Source organism: Nerophis ophidion, linkage group LG27 (assembly GCF_033978795.1).
Source record: "Nerophis ophidion isolate RoL-2023_Sa linkage group LG27, RoL_Noph_v1.0, whole genome shotgun sequence".
Classification (NCBI taxonomy): Eukaryota; Metazoa; Chordata; class Actinopteri; order Syngnathiformes; family Syngnathidae; genus Nerophis; species Nerophis ophidion.
Window position 1 is genome coordinate 20,386,988 of NC_084637.1, and position 21,479 is coordinate 20,408,466.

Below are 21,479 nucleotides of genomic sequence, written 5' to 3' on the forward strand. Positions count from 1 at the left end.
AGTAACATTCATAACATGTAATATGTGCATGATGTAAGTATATATGTAATCATAATAACATGTAATATGTACATGATGTAAGTGTATATGTAATCATAACATGTAATATATACATGATGTAAGTATATATGTAATGCAGTAACTTTCATAATATGTAATATGTACATTATGTAAGTATATATGTAATCATAACAACATAAAATGTCAGCAATCGTCACACACACGTCAGCAATCGTCACATAAACGTCAACAAATAAGAGTTTGGCGGGGGAGGGGAATGGCAGCAGTGCATTGTGGGTCATGGAATGCTAACTGCTATTTGCTACTGCTGTAGCTATTAAAATGGATGATTTCATTGTTGGCGGTAACTTATAAAAACTGAGAATGGCTTAACAAAAATGGCACCGAAAAGGAAATCATGTACTGCAGATTACAAGCTGGATGTAGTGAAATATGCAGCAGAAAATGACAAGAGGAAGCGGCGCATACCTTTGGAGTTGACAGATTTCTTTAGAAGTGACATCGAGGAAAAAGATTTCATCGGATTTAACGATTAGGAGTGACAGATTGTTTGGTAAACGTATAGCATGTTCTATATATTATAGTTATTTGAATGACTCTTACCATGTTACGTTAACATACCAGGCACGTTCTCAGTTGGTTATTTATGCGTCATATAACGTACATTTATTCAGCCAGTTGTTCACTATTCTTTATTTATTTTAAATTGCCTTTCAAATGTCTATTCTTGGTGCTGGATTTTATCAAATAAATTTACCCCAAAAATGCAACTTAAACTCCAGTGCGACATATATGTTTTTTTCCTTCTTTATTATGCATTTTCGGCCGGTGCGATTTATAATCCGAAAAATACGGTATGTATGTAATGTAGGAACATTTATAACAACATGTAATATATACGTGATGTAAGTGTATATGTAATGTAGGAACATTCATAATATGTAATATTTACATGATGTAAGCATATATGTAATGTAGTAACATTCATAATAACATGTAATATATACATGATGTAAGTATATGTCATGTAGTAACATTGACATGTAGTACATACAGTACTGGTCAAAAGTTTACATACACTTGTAAAGAACAATGTCATGGCTGTCTTGAATTTCCAGTCATTTCTACAACTCTCATTTTTTCTACAACTTTTCTCCAGAAGGTCTTATCGTTGTCCATGTGATGTCAGATGAAAAAGCTGCTTGGCCACAAAACCCAGCAATATGTTTGGAGGAAAAAAGTGAGGCCTTTAGACCCATGAGCACCATGCACACCGTCAAGCATGGTTGGGACTTGGGTGCAGTTGGGTGTTCCAAAAGGATAATGACCCCAAACACACGTCAAAAGTGGTAAAGGAATGGTTAAATCAGGCTAGAATTAAGGTTTTAGAATGGCCTTCCCAAAGTCCTTACTTAAACAGGTGGACAATGCTGAAGAAACAAGTCTATGTCAGAAAAACAACAAATTTAGCTGAACTGCACCAATTTCGACAAGAGGAGTGGTCAAAAATCCAACAGAAGCTTGCCAGAAGCTTGTGGATGGCTACCAAAAGCGCCTTGTTGCAGTGAAACTTGCCAAGGGACATGTAACCAAATATTAACATTGCTGTATATAAACTTTTGACCCAGCAGATTTGGTCACATTTTCAGTAGACCCATAATGAATTCATAAAAGGAATGAATGTTTTTTGTGGCCGAAAAGTGTGTATTCCAACCACTCTATCACAAAAAAAAAAGAGTTGTAGAAAGTATTGGAAACTCAAGACCGCTATGACATTAAATATTCTTTACAAGTGTATGCAAATTTTTGACCATGACTGTATGTCATGTATTAACATTCATAACATGTAATATTCACCAGGGCTGTGAATCTTTGGCCACTGCACAATTCCATTCCATTCTTGGAGTTAACAATTCAATTCAAATCAATGCTTTTTTTTAACTTTGGGTGCCAGTTCTATAATTAACTACATTCCTTCATAAAACAGAAAGAACTCTGATAAATTTCTATATTACTTACAAAAAAACTAGTTTTGTTCAGTAAAATTCAACCCAAATATTTAATGAAGTCAAATACAAATAAGGCAACAAAAGAATTCAAGTGAATTATATTTATCTAGCGCTTTTCTCTAAAGGAGGGGTCGGCAACCCGCGGCTCCGGAGCCGCATGCATCTCTTTGGTCACTCTGATGTGGCTCAGCTGCATAATCAACAACCCCCCCAATTAATACGGGAAGTTTCCGGAGTTTGGTGCCTCTCCCGGGAATCACTCAGAGACAACATTCTCCGGTCTTCGCCCGGTCTTCAATATTGAGTCCATGCCGTGATGGAAATGCTTTTAACTTCCTCTTTAACATATCGTCGCGTTCGCTTTTAGACAATACTATCTGCTTGTCGGCCGGTCGCATGCTATACGCAGCTCTTGTCAACTCACGCTCATATCTGCAAGGCATACTTGTTCAACAGCCATACAGGTTCCACTGAGGGTTGTAATATAAACAACTTTAACACTCTTACTAATATGCACCACACTGTGAACCCACACCATACAAGAATGACAAACACATTTCGGGAAAACATCCGCACTGTAAGACAACATAAACACAACAGTACAAATACCCACAATCCCATGCGTCCCTGACTCTTCCTGGCTAAATTATACACACCCGCTAGCACCAAACCCCGCCCCCCCCCAACCTCGCACACCTTAACCGACGCATGGGTTTGGTGCTATTGGGTGTGTATAATGCAGCCAGGAAGAGTCAGGGATGCATGGGATTGTGGGCATTTTTACTGTTGTGTTTTTGTTGTTTTACAGTGCGGATGTTCTCCCGAAATGTGTTTGTCATTCTTGTATGGTGTGGGTTCACAGTGTGGTGCATATTAGTAAGAGTGTTAAAGTTGTTTATATTACAACCCTCAGTGGAACCTGTATGGCTGTTGAACAAGTATGTCTTGCAGCGGTGAGCATGCGTCTGCAGGAGTCACATACAACGTGTAACTGGACTGGTAAGCTGTTTGTGCATGTTGTAGAGGGCGATGAAGGCAGCGCCTTCATAGAACTTCCTTATTATTGTTGTTTGGATGAATATCACCAGATATTCGCAAGAGTAACTCCTTTGAGAATTCGGGAACCTCCTTAAAATATGGGAGGGTTGGCAAGTGTAATGCTTTTATTTATAAATGGTAGATTTGTATAGGCTAGTAAAGTAGCTTACTAGCCTATATAAATCAACCATTTATAAATACACGTCAGTAGGCTAAATAAACCTCTTCAACATAAGTGTAATGCTGTCAAGCGGCATTTATGTAAAACTTGCGGGCCGCACTAACATTAAATTTTCTCGTTAAGGTCTGAGACCCCTGGTTTATACATAGCACAAAGCAAAAAACAAACACACTCTGTATGTAGTGTTATTTCATTTTAAATTTCAAAAGATTTTTGCGGCTCCCATTGTTTTCTTTATTTTGTGAAACGGGTCAAAATGGCTCTTTGAGTGGTAAAGGTTGATGACCCCTGCTCTAGAGACTCAACACACTTTACATGGTGAAAGCCATTACTTCCATATTTAAGCTATATGTAAACCAGTGTGGGTGGTACTTGGAACAGGTGGGTAGAGTGTCTTGCCCGAGGACAAGTAGTGGAAGCGGGGATCGCCTGGAACCCCTCAAGTTCGCTCTACCAACTGAGCTACGCCGCCTCAAGTAGACGTATTCCACCCTTCTCTTTTGTAAAGTACAGCAGATATAGAGGTACATCAACAATATGATGTGTCTGAGTGGCTGGACAGGACAGATTAAAAAATAAAATTAAAATTTACAATTTCAAAAAGTTAAATAAATTTTAGATTTTTTAAAATAAGAATCGTTAAAAAATAAGAATCGCAATTCATTTGATAATCTTTTTTTAACACCATTAATATGACCTATTTTGCTCGTTTTAATCATACAGCGACGCATTATTTTGAAAAACGCAGCAGGACATTCGCTTTTTGCTTTATCACTTGATTACAAAATGCAGACTTCATTTGAACCAACAAATAAAACATCACTTACAGTACAATGTCTGCTCTCAACGGGATACCAACTGATAGGATGTTTATATAATCCTGTTTAAATGAAGAATGACTCATAATCCTTGCAAAGAAATGAGGGTGGAACTGAGTCTTTTCGTGTGTTTTTCGCCATTTCTGTGTCTACAATTGGTCCAACTTGTAAGATTATGTCCTCATCCTTCTACTATCAAAGTGAGAGGCATTATTTATGAATCTGGGATAAAAACTTTCAAGAGTCTTGAGGCGAGGAAGCAGCTCACCAGCTGTCGCCTGCATTACCGCTTGTATCACTAAGACTTGATTAACATGTTTTGGATGGTCATTAGAGGGCATTATGGCACCTCCAATTTACACCATTGTAAGCTGACTTTTATTTACAACTTACAATGCATTAATTAATACAGCCGCCTTTTCATAAAAATGCAGTTCCCCTTTATTGATTCCGGCGGGTGGGTGGGAATGAGGTCCTCAGCAACATGGGGCATAGGTGGCGGAAACACTCCCAAGTTTGTCTATATTTTAAGAGAAAAGATTGCAACAATGCTACTTTTAATAACTGCTATTTCATTAAAATCAATATGCTGAAATACTTCAACACAGAGCATACTATAAATGTATGTCCCCTTTTTGAATCTCATTCCAGCAGCAGCCCTTTGCGTCAATAACAGTGATTAATTACCGCATGGAATCAAGTATAAGGCCTCTCGGAGAACTTAATGAAGTTAAAACTGTAAATGAAAGCATTGATTTGTCTTAAAAATAAATAACAGCTTTTTATACATGTGTCAATAAGCTAATAAGGCAGTGCATGTATTAAAGTGGAGACCGCTAATTGAGAAAAAAATACAAATGACCTATGGGCTGAAGGTACCTTTGAATTGTCCGGACCACGGGGCTGTCGAATGATGACGAGACGCGGGGCGCTGGCGTCGTCCAGAGTGATGCTCTTCAATCTGTTGACCAGACGGTCCGGGCGCGGGGTGACCACAGGTTTGGGCCCCTCACTGCGACACATCAGGTTTTAGCTCCCTGCCGTGGTTAACAAGATGGCTGCATCATTACCTGACTCTGCGCACGTTACAGGCACTACATTTTCCCGTGCGTTGATTGAAGACCACCGAGAACTCCACTTCGTCCCCGGTCTGGAGCTCCAGGCCGTCTTGCACTTCTTTGACGTGGAAGAACAGCCTTTTGCTCTCGCCGACTTCGTATGTGATGAAACCGAACTGGAAATAAGGCAAACAGTCTTAGACTGTGGGGGGGTTTTGGTCTGTAGAATTGTGCAGAGACAAGCACCTGGTCTTTGACAGACTCCACCAAGGCGCACCGCTGCGGGACCACATTGCAGGCCATTTTCTGTCCAGTCTGGGCTATTGTGCAAACCTGGAACTTCACCGGTTCTCCTTTCTGTAGGCAGTAGGCCTTATTAGCCATACCCATGATTCCAAAGGGGTAGGTCTGGCCTCTACCGTCACCTGAGAAGCAAAAAGGTCGAGAAGTGAAAACACTTGGGTTAGAAAACAGGGGTGTCCAAACTACAACCCACCGACGTCATGAGTTTAGTAAGGAATGTACCCGCAGGGAGATTGGTTCACTTTTAATTGTCTTGAGAATTTTGATGCTGCTATTAAGACCCCATCTAGTGGACAACATGAGTAATTCAGGTCAGTGACCTTTATTGATACTGTCATCAAAGGAATGCACATAATTTTACCTATATGACCCAAGGCAAACAACCTCCCTAGGTCATGGTGCAAAAAAAAATAAATCCAACCAACACAAAAAGTCAATAAACATGGTCTCACACAGCACAGCCTGCTCACTGAACTTTGTGGAAACTTCTAAATTACACCCATATAAATCTATTACAAAGCATCATGAAAAAATGCAAAACACTGGTCTATTTATGTGTGGAGCATTTTAGCTGCCTGATATTTGTAATGGATTATACAACTTTAAGAAGGTTGTCATAGAAGTGAACAAGGTAGGAGTTGAAGTTTCACACTTTTCTTAGTTAATTATCCATCCATCCATCCATCCATCATCTTCCGCTTATCCGAGGTCGGGTCGCGGGGGCAGCAGCCTAAGCAGGGAAGCCCAGACTTCCCTATCTCCAGCCACTTCGTCTAGCTCTTCCCGGGGGATCCCGAGGCGTTCCCAGGCCAGCCGGGAGACATAGTCTTTCCAACGTGTCCTGGGTCTTCCCCGTGGCCTCCTACCAGCTGGACGTGCCCTAAACACATCCCTAGGGAGGCGTTCGGGTGGCATCCTGACCAGATGCCCGAACCACCTCATCTGGCTCCTCTCGATGTGGAGGAGCAGCGGCTTTACGTTGAGCTCCTCCCGGATGGCAGAGCTTCTCACCCTATCTCTAAGGGAGAGCCCCGCCACCCGGCGGAGGAAACTCATTTCGGCCGCTTGTACCCGTGATCTTATCCTTTCGGTCATGACCCAAAGCTCATGACCATAGTTAATTATATAAATTATTATTATATATCCATTACATTAAAAGAATATGTACACATTCATGTATAGGCCATTACCATGAATTGATTAACATGGACCCAGACTTAAACAAGTTGAAAAACTTATTTGGGTGTTACCATTTAGTGGTCAATTGTACGGAATATGTACTGAACTGTGCAATCTACTAATAAAAGTATCAATCAATCAATCAATCAATCAATCAATCAAAGGCTATATATAGCAAAAATATACAGTCATGATCAAAAGTTTACATACACTTGTAAAGAACATAATGTCATGGCTGTCTTGAGTTTCCAATCATTTCTACAACTCCTACTTGTTTGTGATAACAGTGATTAGAACACATACTTTTAATGAAGTTTGGTTCTTTTATGAATTTATTATGGGTCTACTGAAAATGTGACCAAATCTGTTGGGTCAAAAGATTACATACAGCAATGTTAATATTTGGTTACGGTACATGTCCCTTGGCATGTTTCACTGCAATAAGGCGCTTTTTGTAGCCATCCACAAGCTTCAGGGAAGCTTATGGTTGAATTTTTGACCACTCGTCTTGACAAAATTTGTGCAGTTCAGCTAAATGTGTTGGTTTTCTGACATGGACTTGTTTCTTCAGCACACGTCAGGGCTTTGGGAAGGCCATTCTAAAACCTTAATTCGAGCCTGATTTAGCCATTCCCTTACCACTTTTGACCAATTTAGCTGAACTGCACCAATTTTGTCAAGAGGAGTGGTCAAAAAAATCAACCAGAAGCTTGCCAGAAGCTTGTGGATGGGTACCAAAAGCACCTTACTGCAGCAAAACTTGCTAAGAAACATATAACCAAATATTAACATTGCTGTATGTATACTTTTGACCCAGCAGATATGGTCACATTTTCAGTAGACCCATACTAAATTAATAAAAGAAACAACGTCATGAATGTTTTTTGTGACCAACAAGTACAGTGGGGCAAGAAAGTATTTAGTCAGCCACCGATTGTGCAAGTTCTCCCACTTAAAATGATGACAGAGGTCTGTAATTTTCATCATAGGTACACTTCAACTGTGAGAGACAGAATGTGAAAAAAAATCCAGGAATTCACATTGTAGGAATTTTAAAGAATTTATTTGTAAATTATGGTGGAAAATAAGTATTTGGTCAACCATTCAAAGCTCTCACTGATGGAAGGTTTTGGCTCAAAATCTCACGATACATGGCCCCATTCATTCGTTCCTTAACACAGATCAATCGTCCTGTCCCCTTAGCAGAAAAACAGCCCCAAAACATGATGTTTCCACCCCCATGCTTCACAGTTGGTATGGTGTTCATGGATGATACAGCAGAGGATTGGGAGAATGTCATGTGGTCAGATGAAACCAAAATATAACTTTTTGGTATAAACTCAACTCGTAGTGTTTGGAGGAAGAAGAATACTGAGTTGCATCCCAAGAACACCACACCTACTGTGAAGCATTAGGGTGGAAACATCATGCTTTGGGGCTGTTTTTATGCTACGGGGACAGGACGATTGATCCGTGTAAAGGAAATAATGAATGAGGCCATGTATCGTGAGATTTTGAGCCAAAACCTCCTTCCATCAGTGAGAGCTCTGAATGGTTGACCAAATACTTATTATCCACCATAATAAACAAATAAATTATTTAAAAATCCTACAATGTGAATTCCTGGATTTCTTTTATCACATTCTGTCTCTCACAGTTGAAGTGTACCTATGAGGAAAATTACAGACCTCTGTCATCATTTTAAGTGGGAGAACTTGCACAATCGGTGGCTGACTAAATACTGTTTTGCCCCACTGTATGTGCTCCAATCACTCTATCACAAAAAAAATAAGAGCTGTAGAAAGTACTGGAAAGTCAAGACAGCCATGACATTATGTTCTTCACAAGTGTAAGTATTGATCATTCTGAGCCCAATGTGGCCCTCAAGTCAAAAAGTTTGGGTTAGAAGAGGAGACCCACCTTCTTCTGTAACTTCTATCAGCCCTTGGTACTCCGTCTGAGAGGGATCCACGCTGCGTATGGGACGGATGACTTTGCCAGTCATCACTGTGGTACCAACATCTTCACCAATGCCGTTGACTGTAAACAGTAGAGTTGCTTTGTGAATACATGCCTTGAGAATGGCAAGAAATGTCCCCTATTACGCAAAGTTGCCTTTTTAACAGGAGCGCAGTCTTCAAGACTTGGATTCAAAAGACTGATTAGACTATCAACCTTGCGAAGTTTTTGGTGGGATGGAGATGGATTGCGTTCATCAAGTCATCTCTAAATATTAGGATTAGGACAGTTAGAAACAGGATACAAGTATTACAGTAGCGCTGTGCTGTGTGGTGAAAATGGGTTGTTGCGCGTGCATGTCTGCGTGAGTGTGTTGGTACGCACAGGTCCACAGGACAGTGTGTTGGCGCTTTATCGCATGTTGTGCTGTATTTTTACATGTTTATCTTGTTTAGCACACTTCCCTCTTCAATTTGCTATTAAATTTACATTCATATTTAAATCATTGTGATCACACTTTCAGTGAGAAAGCATCTGCTCAAACTTGATCTCACAGTTGAGACCAAAATGGAAAAAATAGTAAACAATTTTTCCTTGAAGTTTAAACTACAAGTTACCGTTACCAAAATGGAAAAAATAGTAAACTGTTTTTCTTTGAAGTTTAAACTACAAGTTACTGTAACTTTCTTTTAAACAGTTCTGAACTTAGTGTAGTGATTTAGAAATCACATTTGTTTAGATGTTTATCTAATTACATACCATTACTAATCACCGCCTGGAGTTCCTTAAGGCTCTGGATGCTGTGGGGCTGTCTCGGTTGACAAGACTCTGCAACATCGCGTGGACATCGGGGGCGGTACCTCCGGATTGGCAGACTGGGGTGGTGGTCCCTCTCTTTAAGAAAGGGAACCGGAGGGTGTTTTCCAATTATCATGGGATCACACTCCTCAGCCTTCCCGGTAAGGTCTATTCAGGTGTACTGGAGAGGAGGCTACGCCGGATAGTCAAACCATGGATTCAGGAGGAACAGTGTGGTTTTTATCCTGGTCGTGGAACTGTGGACCAGCTCTATACTCACGGCAGGGTCCTTGAGGGTGCATGAGAGTTTGCCCAGCCAGTCTACATGTGCTTTGTGGACTTGGAGAAGGCATTCGACCGTGTACCCCGGGAAGTCGTGTGGGAAGTGCTCAGAGAGTATGGGATAAGGGACTGGCTGATTGTGGCGGTCCACTCCTTGTACGATCAGTGTCAGAGCTTGGTCAGCTTCGCCAGCAGTAAGTCCGACCCGTTTCCAGTGAGGGTTGGACTCCGCCAAGGCTGCTCTTTGTCATCGATTCTGTTCATAACTTTTATGGACAGAATTTTTAGGCGCAGTCAGGGCGATCTGGTTTGGTGGCTGCAGGATTAGGCCTCTGCTTTTTGCAGATGATGTGGTCCTGATAGCTTCATCTGGCCAAGATCTTCAGCTATCACTGGACCGGTTAGCAGCAGAGTGTGAAGCGACTGGGATGAGAATCAGCAGCTCCAAGTCCGAGTCCATGGTTTTCGCCTGGAAAAGGGTGGAGTGCCATCTACGGGTTGGGGAGGAGATCTTGCCCCAAGTGGAGGAGTTCAAGTACCTCAGAGTTTTGTTCACGAGTAAAGGAAGAGTGGATCGTGAGGTGTAAAGGAAGAGTGGATCGTGAGGTTGACAGGCGGATCGGTGTGGCGTCTTCAGTAATGCGGACACTGTATCAATCCGTTGTGGTGGTGAAGGAGCTGAGCCGGAAGCAAAGCTCTCAATTTACCGGTCAATCTACGTTCCCATCCTCACCTATGGTCATGAGCTTTGGGTTATGACCAAAGGACAAGATCACGGGTACAAGCGGGGCTCTCTCTTAGGGATAGGGTGAGAAGCTCTGCTATCCGGGAGGAGCTCAGAGTAAAGCCACTGCTCCTCCACATTGAGGAGCCAGATGAGGTGGTTCGGGCATCTGGTCAGGATGCCAAACAAACGCCTCCCTAGGGAGGTGTTTCGGGCATGTCCGATAGACCCAGGAAACATTGGGAAGACTAGGTCTCCCGGCTGGCCTGGGAACGCCTCAGGATCCCCCGGGAGGAGCTGGACAAAGTGGGTGGGGAGAGGGATGTCTGGGCTTCCCTGCTTAGGCTGCTGCCCCCACGACCCGACCTTGGATAAGCCGAAGAAGATGGATGGATGGATACTAATCACAAATACTAATATATTTATATATATGGGCTATCAAGATTACTTTTCAAATCAGATGAATCCCACTCTTGAACTGTGATTCATCATTATTGGCTTGCATATTTAATTTTTTTTTTTAAGAAAATACCAATATTTGGAGAAAAATGCAATGTCATCAGAATGTAATCCAAGGATGTTTCTAAATGTTGTACTTAACTGCAAGTCATTAATTTGCTTAAAACAGTAAGTATGCTATAACATAGCAAACAAGGTACAGATTGTAAATACATTCGTGTTTTCCCAATACCAATATTTTGGTACCGGTGCCAAAATGTATTTCCATACTTTTCTAAATAAAAAGGACCACAAAAAAATTTATTATTGGCTTTATTCTAACAAAAAATCTTAGGGCTCCTGACTTACGCAATAACATACGTCATTTATCATTCGATTATTCTGTAAACATAAGGGACAAATTTTAACAAATATTATTAGTCTACTTGTTCATTTACTGTTAGTATCTGGTTATTTTCTGTTTAACATGTTCTATCTACAATTCTGTCAAAATTTAATAATCACTTATTCTTCTGGTGTTTGATATTTCACAATAGTTTTGGATACCACCACAAATTGAGGTATCGATCCAATACCATGTAGTTACAGGATCATACAATTGTCATATTCAAAGTCCTCATGGGTCCAGGGATGTATTTCATGACTTTATAAGAATAATATAATTTTTTTTTAACAGAAAAAAGATTTGTTGATAATAAAAAATATCGATGTAATGATTGTAGCTGAGATAGGCACCAGCGCCCCCCGCAATCCCAAAGGGAATAAGTAGTAGAAAATGGATGGATGGATCATAGTAGTATCGACTTAATATATGCTCTTGCACTTGGTATCATGACAGTGGATGTCAGGTGTACGTCCACCCACGGCATTTGTTTACATTCAGGGACGCTAGCCGGTTAGTGGTGACATCGGTGAGCTATTACATCCTCCTACAATTGTGTAGTGAAGCATGTTTAGCTGTTCCTCGTCCTGTAGTGATAATTTTATCAAAAGAACGCATGAGTGCAATTTTGACACGGAAATAAATATTTAAAAACTGAGATAAGGAAAAAAAGAGGATTACCTCCACAATAATATTGTACTGTGGCCTAAATACCGTGACAATAATCGTACCATGACATTTTATCATAGTCACATCCCTACCAGTTATTTGGTTCGTCATACCTGCAGCCACTTTGTCCACTCTTTCAGCACTGACTTTATTGCCTTTTCCCTTTGAGAGCGTGTACTCCACTGTGTCGCCAAGCTCAAGACTATCCAGGTCCCCGCTCATTTCACTGAAGACAAAACATACGCATCAGTATTCAAAACATGGCCAAGTAAGGGTTTTTAACCTCACCTGTAGTGAAAGAAGATCTCCTGGTCGTGATCGGCCGTCTCAATGAAGCCAAAGTTATCCTTGAGTGTGGCGATGAAGCCCTGCAATCGCTTGGCGTTGGAGGTGTTGCGGTTCATAACCCTGATGGAGACTGCACTCTGCTGGCCGCTTCTTTTCACTTCGTTGATAGAGAACTCCACCTGGTAGGCACGTATCGCGCAAGTAGAGAGGGAATATAACCGATGCTTGTTTGGAAGATCCAATATGCACGTTTGAATGATCAGGTACCTTGTCCCCAGCCTGTGGGAGATAAGGTCCCTCCAGGTCCTTCACGTGGTATGGCACTGTGAGCTTCACGCCACAGTCCTCATACGCGATCACTCCATCCTCAGCTTCCTACAACCAGAAGAGAGACGTGCTCATCTACGACAGCTTCACAACAACACAATGTGAAAATTGTGTCCGGCTTATCTGCTATAAAATAAGTTGTGAAGTTAGCGACAGGTCATTTAAAACACACTTGGTGCAAGTGCGGCCATCTTGTTTACAATCTTTGGTTATTAAAACAAAATAAACACCACAAGCTTCATCAATAGTAACAAGAATGAAATGGTAAACACAGTACATAAACTCTTTTCTAGCAGCCTGGCAAGTTATTGTGAGTTATACAGCACAAAAGCTCAGCAGGATACAGCAGGGCTGCAGAATTAAAAGTCCAATAATATGCAAAACTGACTTTTTATTAATGTTCCAACACTAAAGTGGCTTTAGATCCTGTTCAGTAGCAACACATTTGAGAAAAATTGACCTTGTTTGGTTGCTCTCCTTTTGTGAAGCGCTAAAACGCTCACTTTTTGAAGCTGCTTGTTTTCATGATGTCATAAAGGATGAGCCAGCCGTGTGTATACATCCAATAAATAAATATCAGTGGTGTTCAGCTTTGGACAAAAAAAGATTCCATCACATTCCTGCGCTGACGCTTCAAACAGATTTTCGCAATCTATTATTTAATATAGTAATTATAATGAAACTTTTTTTAAATAGCTTAGCAAAGCTCCTTCTGGTTGCATGGAGATGGCCTCAAAATGCATTTTTAAAAATAGATTCTTATATAAAATAAATGTTACGTATAAATATGTTTTTTTTAATACATTTTTGAAAATTATTTACAATTGAGATTCACATGTGAAACGTTTCTTTTGTGTACCACTAATACACATTTCCCCCCCAACACAAGCTTCGCTACACATCTTAAAATAAAATCCTGCCAACTCCTGTATTTTTCAGACTACACGCAGCTACTTTTTTCCTATCTTTTGAACCCGGTGGTTTATAGAGCGGTGCAGCTAATTCATGGATTTTCCTTGGCTAAAAAAGTCTTGTATTCAACAATTAGTTTTCAACACGGAGCAGACACAGGAAAAGATGTTAGTTTGTGCTATGGCACTAGGAGTTCACTCACTGCAGGTGCTGCAGTTCGCAAATGTACTTCTATAGCGTTTCTGCTCAAAAGGATTCTTCATTCATCACTCCACCATATATCTAAAATATTCTTACTAAATCGTCCCGTGTGTTGTCTTGTAAGAGTGTTTTCTTGCATATTTGTACGTACTATGGTAATCAAGCTAGCGTCATTAGCATTAGCTAATATGCTAACTTGTGTACCGTTTACGTGTGTCTGTGTTAGTATTAATAACTTACAATGGCATTATTTTTGTATTGTTTCAGTTATGAGTCCGTTTAGCTGATTGGAGAGCTAGCTTGCGCAGCTAGTGGGTCCATGATGAGGACTTGTTTTGTTAGACGCTGTTTGGAAATATTTAAGGCACGTAAAAAACATTTACAATATCTTTGTGTATAAAACTCATTTCACAACGTATATATCTGCAGCTTATGGTCTGGTGCGGCTAACGTATGGAAAAATATTATTTCCTACTAAAATTTTCTTTTGCGATTTGCTTTCCTGTCACAATACTTTGACTGTGGAAATGAATAAATGGTTTGGGCGAGTAGCAGAAAACATGTCTTGTTTTTATCATTCTAAATAAAAATAAATGAAAACTCGACCTGCGTACCACAAATGGTTCCTGGCCACACTTTGGACACCCCTGAATTAGATCTACTAGATATGAACATAGCATATTCTGGACTCTTTCAATGGGCTAATTATGCAACCCTACTTGGCACTAAAGTTGCAAAAAAAGTGTAGCAACCTTTTGGGATTACTAATATTTCTGCATAAATTGGATATAAAATGTCTTCTAAGACACAACAATAGACAGTCTGCTTAAACTAATTATACCAACCAAACGTTTCCTGTAGTTGCAGATCAGACCCGAACAACAGTGTTTCAGGTCAGCAATATGCTTGGGATGTCTGGTGTGAATCGCTCTCTAGAGGTCATGTCGCAGCATCTCAATCAGGTTGAGGTCCGGACTCTGACTGGGTCATTCCAGAAGGTGTGGATATTCTTCTATGCTTTGTGTGGTTGACCTATTGCATCACCCATCCTCTGTTGAGCTTCACCTGGCGGACCGACGTCTTAAAGGCTTACTAAATGCGATTTTCTTATTTAAACGGGGGTAGCAGGTCCATTCTATGTGTCATACTTGATAATTTCGCGATATTGCCATATTTTTGCTGAAAGGATTTAGTAGAGAACATCGACGATAAAGTTCGCAACTTTTGGTGCAGATAAAAAAGCCTTGCCTGTACCGGAAGTAGCAGGCGATATGCGCGTGACGTCACGGGTTGTGGAGCTCCTCACATCTGAACATTGTTTATAATCATGGCCACCAGCAGCGAGAGCGAGTCTGACTGAGAAAGCAACGATTTCCCCATTAATTTGAGCGAGAATGAAAGATTTGTGGATGAGGAAAGTGAGAGTGAAGGACTAGAGAGAAAAAAAAAAAAAGAACAAGAGGGCAGTGGGAGCGATTAAGATAGGGAAGATGCTGTGAGAGGCGCCGTGGCGGTGGTAGAACCACTCAGCCAGGCCCAACCGCAACAAGAGATAGAGCCATACCGCTTTGAACCCGACGCTGACGGTGACGGTCAGGAGGACGAGCGCTGCTGATATTGATGCTGGAGTAGCACACGACATATATCGCCTTCAGAATACAGAATGGTAAAATGTTTTTTATTAATACACATAATTCACTGTACTTTGTGTGGGTGGTCCAATCCAACCCTGTTCGCTTGACATCTCTGTTCCATAGTAAAGCTTGACTGTCATCTTTCGGGAATGTAAACAACGAAACACCGGCTGTTTGTGTTGCTAAAGCCGGCCGCAATACACCGCTTCCCACCTATAACTTTCTTCTTTGATGTCTCCATTTTTCATTGAACAAATTGCAAAGATTAACCAACACAAATGTCCAGAATTTTGTGGAATTTTACGATGAAAACAGACCTTTAATAGCTGGCCACGATGCTGGAACAAAATGTCCTCAACAATCCGTGACATCACGCCCATGCGTCATCATACCGAGACGTTTTCAGCAGGATATTTCTGCGCGAAATTTTAAAAACAATTAAGATTTCATCATTGATATATAAACTATCAGACTGCGTGGTCGGTAGTAGGGGGTTTCAGTAGGCCTTTTAAGTTTTCCTGCAAAATGTCTCGATAAGCTTGCGAATTCATTTTCCCATTGATTAAATCAATCCGTTTAGGCCCTGAGACAGCCCCAAACCATGCCACCTACACCATATTTCACCGTAGGGATCATCAATCAATCAATGTTTATTTATATAGCCCTAAATCACAAGATTCTCAAAGGGCTGCACAAGCCACAACGACATCTGAGGTAGAGCCCACATAAGGGCAAGGAAAAACTCACCCCAGTTGGACGTCGGTGACAAGGACTATGAGAAACCTTGGAGAGGAACGCATATGTGGGCTTGGGGAGATCGAAAACAATGAGGTTTTGATTTTGCTGTTCTTTGACTTTTTTTCTCCATGCATAGCATTGTGTGTTCCTTCCAAACAACTCCATTTTGGTTTCATTTGTCCACGGAATTTTTTGCCAGTAGTGCTCTGGAACATCTATGTGCACTTTTGCAACTTCAAAAGTGCTGCAATGTTTTTCTTGACGGCAGTGGGTTCCTACGGGGGGTCCTCCCATGAAATCCATTCTTGTTCAAAGTTTTACGTATTGTAGAGTGGTCAAACAGTAATGTCGGAATGTGCCAAAGATTTTTGTAAGTTTTTAGCCAACACTCTACAATTGTTTTGCACTTCAATGAGCATTTTGTGTTGCACCCATATTTTGCGGTCATCTTCACAGGACCACCACGTGGAAGGGAGGGTAGCAACAGTGCTGAACTTTCTTCATTTGTGGACAATCTTACCGTTAACAATTCTTGATCCAACGTTTTTGATGCAATGCTCATCTTTTGTGGTCATCTTCACAGGACCACTATACGGAAGGGAGGGTAGCAACAGTGCTGAACTTTCTTCATTTGTTGACAATCTTACCGTTAACAATTCTTGATCTGACGTTTTTGATGCGACTGTTCACATCAGGAAATACTTTTTCAAAACAGCTTATTTAAAACTGGTGTGTGTTTTATAGCTCAGGTCAGCTTTAACCAACGCATTCAATCTCTTCACATTGGTTGGCTGACTCTTGGAGAAGTAATTAGCTTAGGGGTTAACATACTTTTTCCACCCGGGACTGTAAATGTCTACATGTTTTGTTCGATAAAAAGTTAAAAAAAAAAAAACGTTTTGTGCAGTATTAGTTTAAGCAGACTGTGTTGCTGTTACTTAGATGAAGATCAGAACACATTTTATGCAAGAACCCAAACAATCCTAAAAGTTTCACATATTTTTTTGCAACTGTATGTTGCTTAAACCGTGTGCCTGCAAAAAAAAGACCAACCTTGACTTTGACTTTACTCATAAAAGGACAAGAGGGAGATTAGCCAGGAATGCTCTTCTAATGAAATTATTGATCATTGCGGCATGCAGCAGGTATGATTCCTACCTTGTCTTTTTTCTAACCAATAAAAGAAAGCAAAATGATGAATATATTTTAGAACCTAAAAATAAGGAATAACCCTCTTCAATTTAACAAACGATTACTGGTGCGCTACCTTCTCTTTGCTCTTGCTGGGACTGGCATTTTTGGCGCCGGCTGCCGCGACGTCCCTCTGCACCACACCCATAAAGCGCTGCTCGGACTGGGTGTGAAACGACACCGTGCCTTTGGGCAGTTTCTTGATGCGCGCTGCGTGGTTCCTCTGCGCCGACAGCATATCCTGGCGAGGACAAGACCGTGACATCACCTTCTTTTACAAAAAAGTACCGTTTTGCCGTAAATGGACGTACGGGCACGACGGTGAACTCCACTTCATCAGAAATGTGCAGCGGAGTCTCCTCCAGGACCTCGCTGAAGTGGAAGAACATCCGAGCGTCCCGATCCACACATTTAATGAAGCCGAAGCCGTCACGGATTGCAGCAATCACACCCTAAAATGACACGCATATTTAACTGAAAGATGGTAGGGTAGGGTATATGAGAGGTGTCAAAACTGCGGCATTTGTGGTCCATACCATACCAACTCTTTAAAGGCCCGTGGCACATTTGAAAAACATTATTACAAAAAAAAATACATTAAAAAAGTGGACTAAAAGAGCAAACAGGTGAAATGTAATGAAATGTAACGCAGAGTGCTTTTTTTTCTTCTTTAAAACAGTCACTGATCAAAAAATAAATCTAAATCAAAGTTATAAGTTATTGATCTATTCAAGGCTCCAATTACTTCACATAAAATATTTTACTTTTTAGAGGAAATTATTGCATATTGGTGTGTGTTTCTGTGCTTTCTTTGGCAAAAAGGGCACAAAAAAATGTGAAAAAATTACAATGTATAATCGAGGAGATGGATCTGAAGTTGATCTAAAGCAGTGGTTTTTAGACTCGTGTGTAGAGAGTATGGAAAACTAAACAAGAGACGTCATGTTTGGTATCTAGGACATGTGCAGCTGTTAGAGATGCGCGGTTTGCGGTCTCGTCTGCAGATAAACCGTGGGTCGGGCGGGTGACATGACGAAAATATACATTTTAAATAGATTCGGGCGGGTGGCGGTTGAACCTTTCGGAAATATTTAATATACAGTTCAGGGATCGGCAACCTTTACCACTCAAAGAGCCATTTTGACCCGTGGCACAAAGTAAAGAAGACAATAGGAGCCACAAACATTCTCGCGAATATCTGCTGGCGGTCACCCTGATAACAAGATTAAGGGCATGCTATGAAGCCATTGCATTTGAAGCCTTCTACAAAATGTACAAACTGCTTGCCAGTCCAGCAACAAGTTATATGTGGCTTCCGCAGACACACGCACTGGACTGCAAGGCATACTGGGTGATACAGAGTACACTGATGGTTGTGATATAAACAACTTTAAAACTCTTAATAATATGATCCACACTGTGAAGCCACACCAAACAAGAATGACAAACACATTTCGGGAGAACATCTGCACCGTAACACAAAATAAACAGAACAAATACCCAGAATCCCATGCAGCCCTGTTTCGTGTGGGTTCACAGTGTGGCGCATATTTTAAACAGTGATAATGTTGTTTATACGGCCACCTTCAGTGTGACCTGAATGGTATCTCTTGCAGTCACTTCGTAGGCTTGTAGAAGCCACATGTAAAATGTGACTGGGCCGGCACACTGGAGAAGCGGACGAGACGGCAGGTTGTAGAGGACGCTAAAGGCAGTGCCATCTCAGCACGCCCTTATTGTTATTGTCCGGGTGAAAAGCGGGAAAATGATTGCCCCGGGAAATTGTCGGGAGGGGCACTGATATTCGTGTGTTTCTCGGAAAGATCGCAAGAGTTGGCAAGTATGTTGCTAGGGCAGGAAAGCCATTCAAAGAAGGTGAAGTCTTTAAAAAGTGCATGTTAGATTTTTTTTAAGAAATCTTTTCTTGCGGCCCAGCTTCACCCAGTTTCTGCATCCAGTGGCCCCCAGGTAAATTGAGTTTGAGGCCCCTGCACTACGCCATACCGCCCCGTTGGTGGTTCCACTCTTTAAGAAGCGGAACCCGAGGGTGTGTTCCAACTATCGTGGAATCACACTCCTCAGCCTTCCCAGTAAGTTAAAGTTAAAGTACCAATGATTGTCACACACACACACACACACACACACACTAGGTGTGGTGAAATTTGTCCTCTGCATTTGACCCATCCCCTTGATCACCCCCTGGGAAGTGAGGGGAGCAGTGGGCAGCAGCGGTGCTGCGCCCGGGAATCATTTATGGTGATTTAACCCCCAATTCCAACCCTTGATGCTGAGTGCCAAGCAGGGAGGTGATGGGTCCCATTTTTTTTTAGTCTTTGAAATCCCAACCTACCGATCTCAGGGCGGACACTCTAACCACTAGGCCACTGAGTAGGGTCTATTCAGGTGTACTGGAGAGGAGGCTACGCCGGATAGTCCAACCTCGGATTCAGAAGGAACAGTGTGATTTTTGTCCTTGTCGTGAAACTGTGGACCAGCTCTATACTCTCGGCAGGGTCCTTGAGGGTACATGGAAGTTTGCCCAACCAGTCTATATGTGCTTTGTGGACTTGGAGAAGGCATTCAACCGTGTACCAAGGGAAGTCCTATGAGGAGTGCTCACAGAGTATGGGGTAACGGACTGTCTGTTGTGGCAGTCCGCTACCTGTATGATCAGTGTCAGAGCTTGGTCTGCATTGACGGCCGGACCCGTTTCCAGTGAGGGTTGGACTCCGCCAAGGCTGCCCTTTGTCACAGATTCTGTTCATAACTTTTATGGACAGAATCTCTAAACGCAGTCAGGATTAGTACTCTGCTTTTTGCAGATGATGTGGTCCATTTACCATGAATTGATTAATGTGGACCCCGACTTAAACAAGTTGAAAAACCTTTTTGGGTGTTACCATTTAGTGGTCAATTGTACGGAATATGTACTGAACTTTGCAATCTACTAATAAAAGTATCAATCAATCAAATCAATCTGTCCTGATGGCTTCATCTGGCCAGGAGCTTCAGCTCTCACTGGATCGATTCGCAGCCGAGTGTGAAGTAACTGGGATGAGAATCAGCACCTTCAAGTCAGAGTCCATTGTTCTCGCCCGGAAAAGGGTGGAGTGCCATCTCCGGGTTGGGAAGGAGATCTTGCCCCAAGTGGAAGAGTTTCAGTACCACAAAGTCTTGTTCACGAGTGGGGGAAGAGGGGATTGTGAGATCGACAGGCGGATCGGTGGGGCGTCTTCAGTAATGCGGACGCTGTATCGATCCGTTGTGGTGAAGAAGGAGCTCAGCCAGAAGGCAAAGCTCTCAATTTAATGGTCGATCTACGTTCCCATCCTCACTTATGGTCATGAGCTTTGGGTTATGACCGAAAGAGCAAGATAACCGGTACAAGCGGCCGAAAGGACTATGTCTCCCGGCTGGCCCGGGAACGCCTCGGTATCCCCCGGGAGGAGCTGGACGAAGTGGCTGGGGAGAGGTAAGTCTGGGCTTCCCTGCTTAGGCTGATTTCCCCACCACCCGACCTCGGATAAGCGGAAGAAAATGGATGGATGGAGTTTAACATACGTCAGCATGTGGCCCCACTTAAGTCTTTTTTTTTTTTAAATGCTTATTGCAAACGCTTACTTATAGCAAGTCATTAATTTGACTTAGTAAATCATCATTTTGACTTAGTAAATTACTAAGCCGGAGAGACACCACCTTAAACAACAATTGATGCGCACGCGTGCAAACACACACACACACACACACAGAGTTGTGCTCATAAGTTTACATACCCAGGGAGAATTTATGATTTCTTAGCCATTCTCTAGAGAAAATGAATGACAACACAAAAACCTTTCTTCCACTCATGGTTAATGGGTTAAGCTATTTAATGGCAAACAACTGTGTTTACTCTTTTCAAATCAAAATGACAAAAATAGTACCCAAATGACCCTGATAAAAATTGTACATACCCCAGTTGTTTATACCGTGTATTGCCCCTAAACATCAATGACAGCTTAAAGACTGTTGTGGTAGTTCTGGATAAGGTTCTTTATTTTCTCAGATGGCAAAGCTGCTCATTCTTCTTGGCAAAAAGCCTCCAGTTCCCTTAAGTTCTTGGGCTGTCTTGCATGAACTGCACGTTTGAGATCTCCCCGGAGTGGCTCAATGATATCGAGGTCAGGAGATTGAGATGGCCACTCCAGAACCTTCACTTTGTTCTGCTGTAGCCAATGACAGGTCGACTTGGCCTTCTGTTTTGGATCATTGTCATGTTGGAATGTCCAAAAATGTCCCATGCGCAGCTTCCGGGCTGATGAGAGCACA

At 41.7% G+C, this 21,479-nt stretch overlaps 1 protein-coding gene across 6 annotated transcripts in view; it reads right to left on the minus strand.

Annotated features, from left to right (window-relative positions):
- Positions 1-21,479, minus strand: part of csde1 (cold shock domain containing E1, RNA-binding) — a 76,382-nt gene that overhangs the window by 7,822 nt on the left and 47,081 nt on the right. For 5 of the 6 annotated variants that reach the window (XM_061889237.1, XM_061889235.1, XM_061889238.1 and 2 more), the window contains 9 exons: positions 17,483-17,623; positions 17,248-17,412; positions 12,436-12,543; positions 12,169-12,347; positions 11,994-12,106; positions 8,528-8,647; positions 5,372-5,550; positions 5,138-5,301; positions 4,947-5,079 (listed from right to left, as the gene is read on the minus strand). In XM_061889237.1, the coding sequence (XP_061745221.1) occupies positions 4,947-5,079; positions 5,138-5,301; positions 5,372-5,550; positions 8,528-8,647; positions 11,994-12,106; positions 12,169-12,347; positions 12,436-12,543; positions 17,248-17,412; positions 17,483-17,623 (1,302 nt within the window). The remainder of the gene's footprint in view (positions 1-4,946; positions 5,080-5,137; positions 5,302-5,371; positions 5,551-8,527; positions 8,648-11,993; positions 12,107-12,168; positions 12,348-12,435; positions 12,544-17,247; positions 17,413-17,482; positions 17,624-21,479) is intronic. The other variant, XM_061889240.1, reaches the window with a different exon arrangement.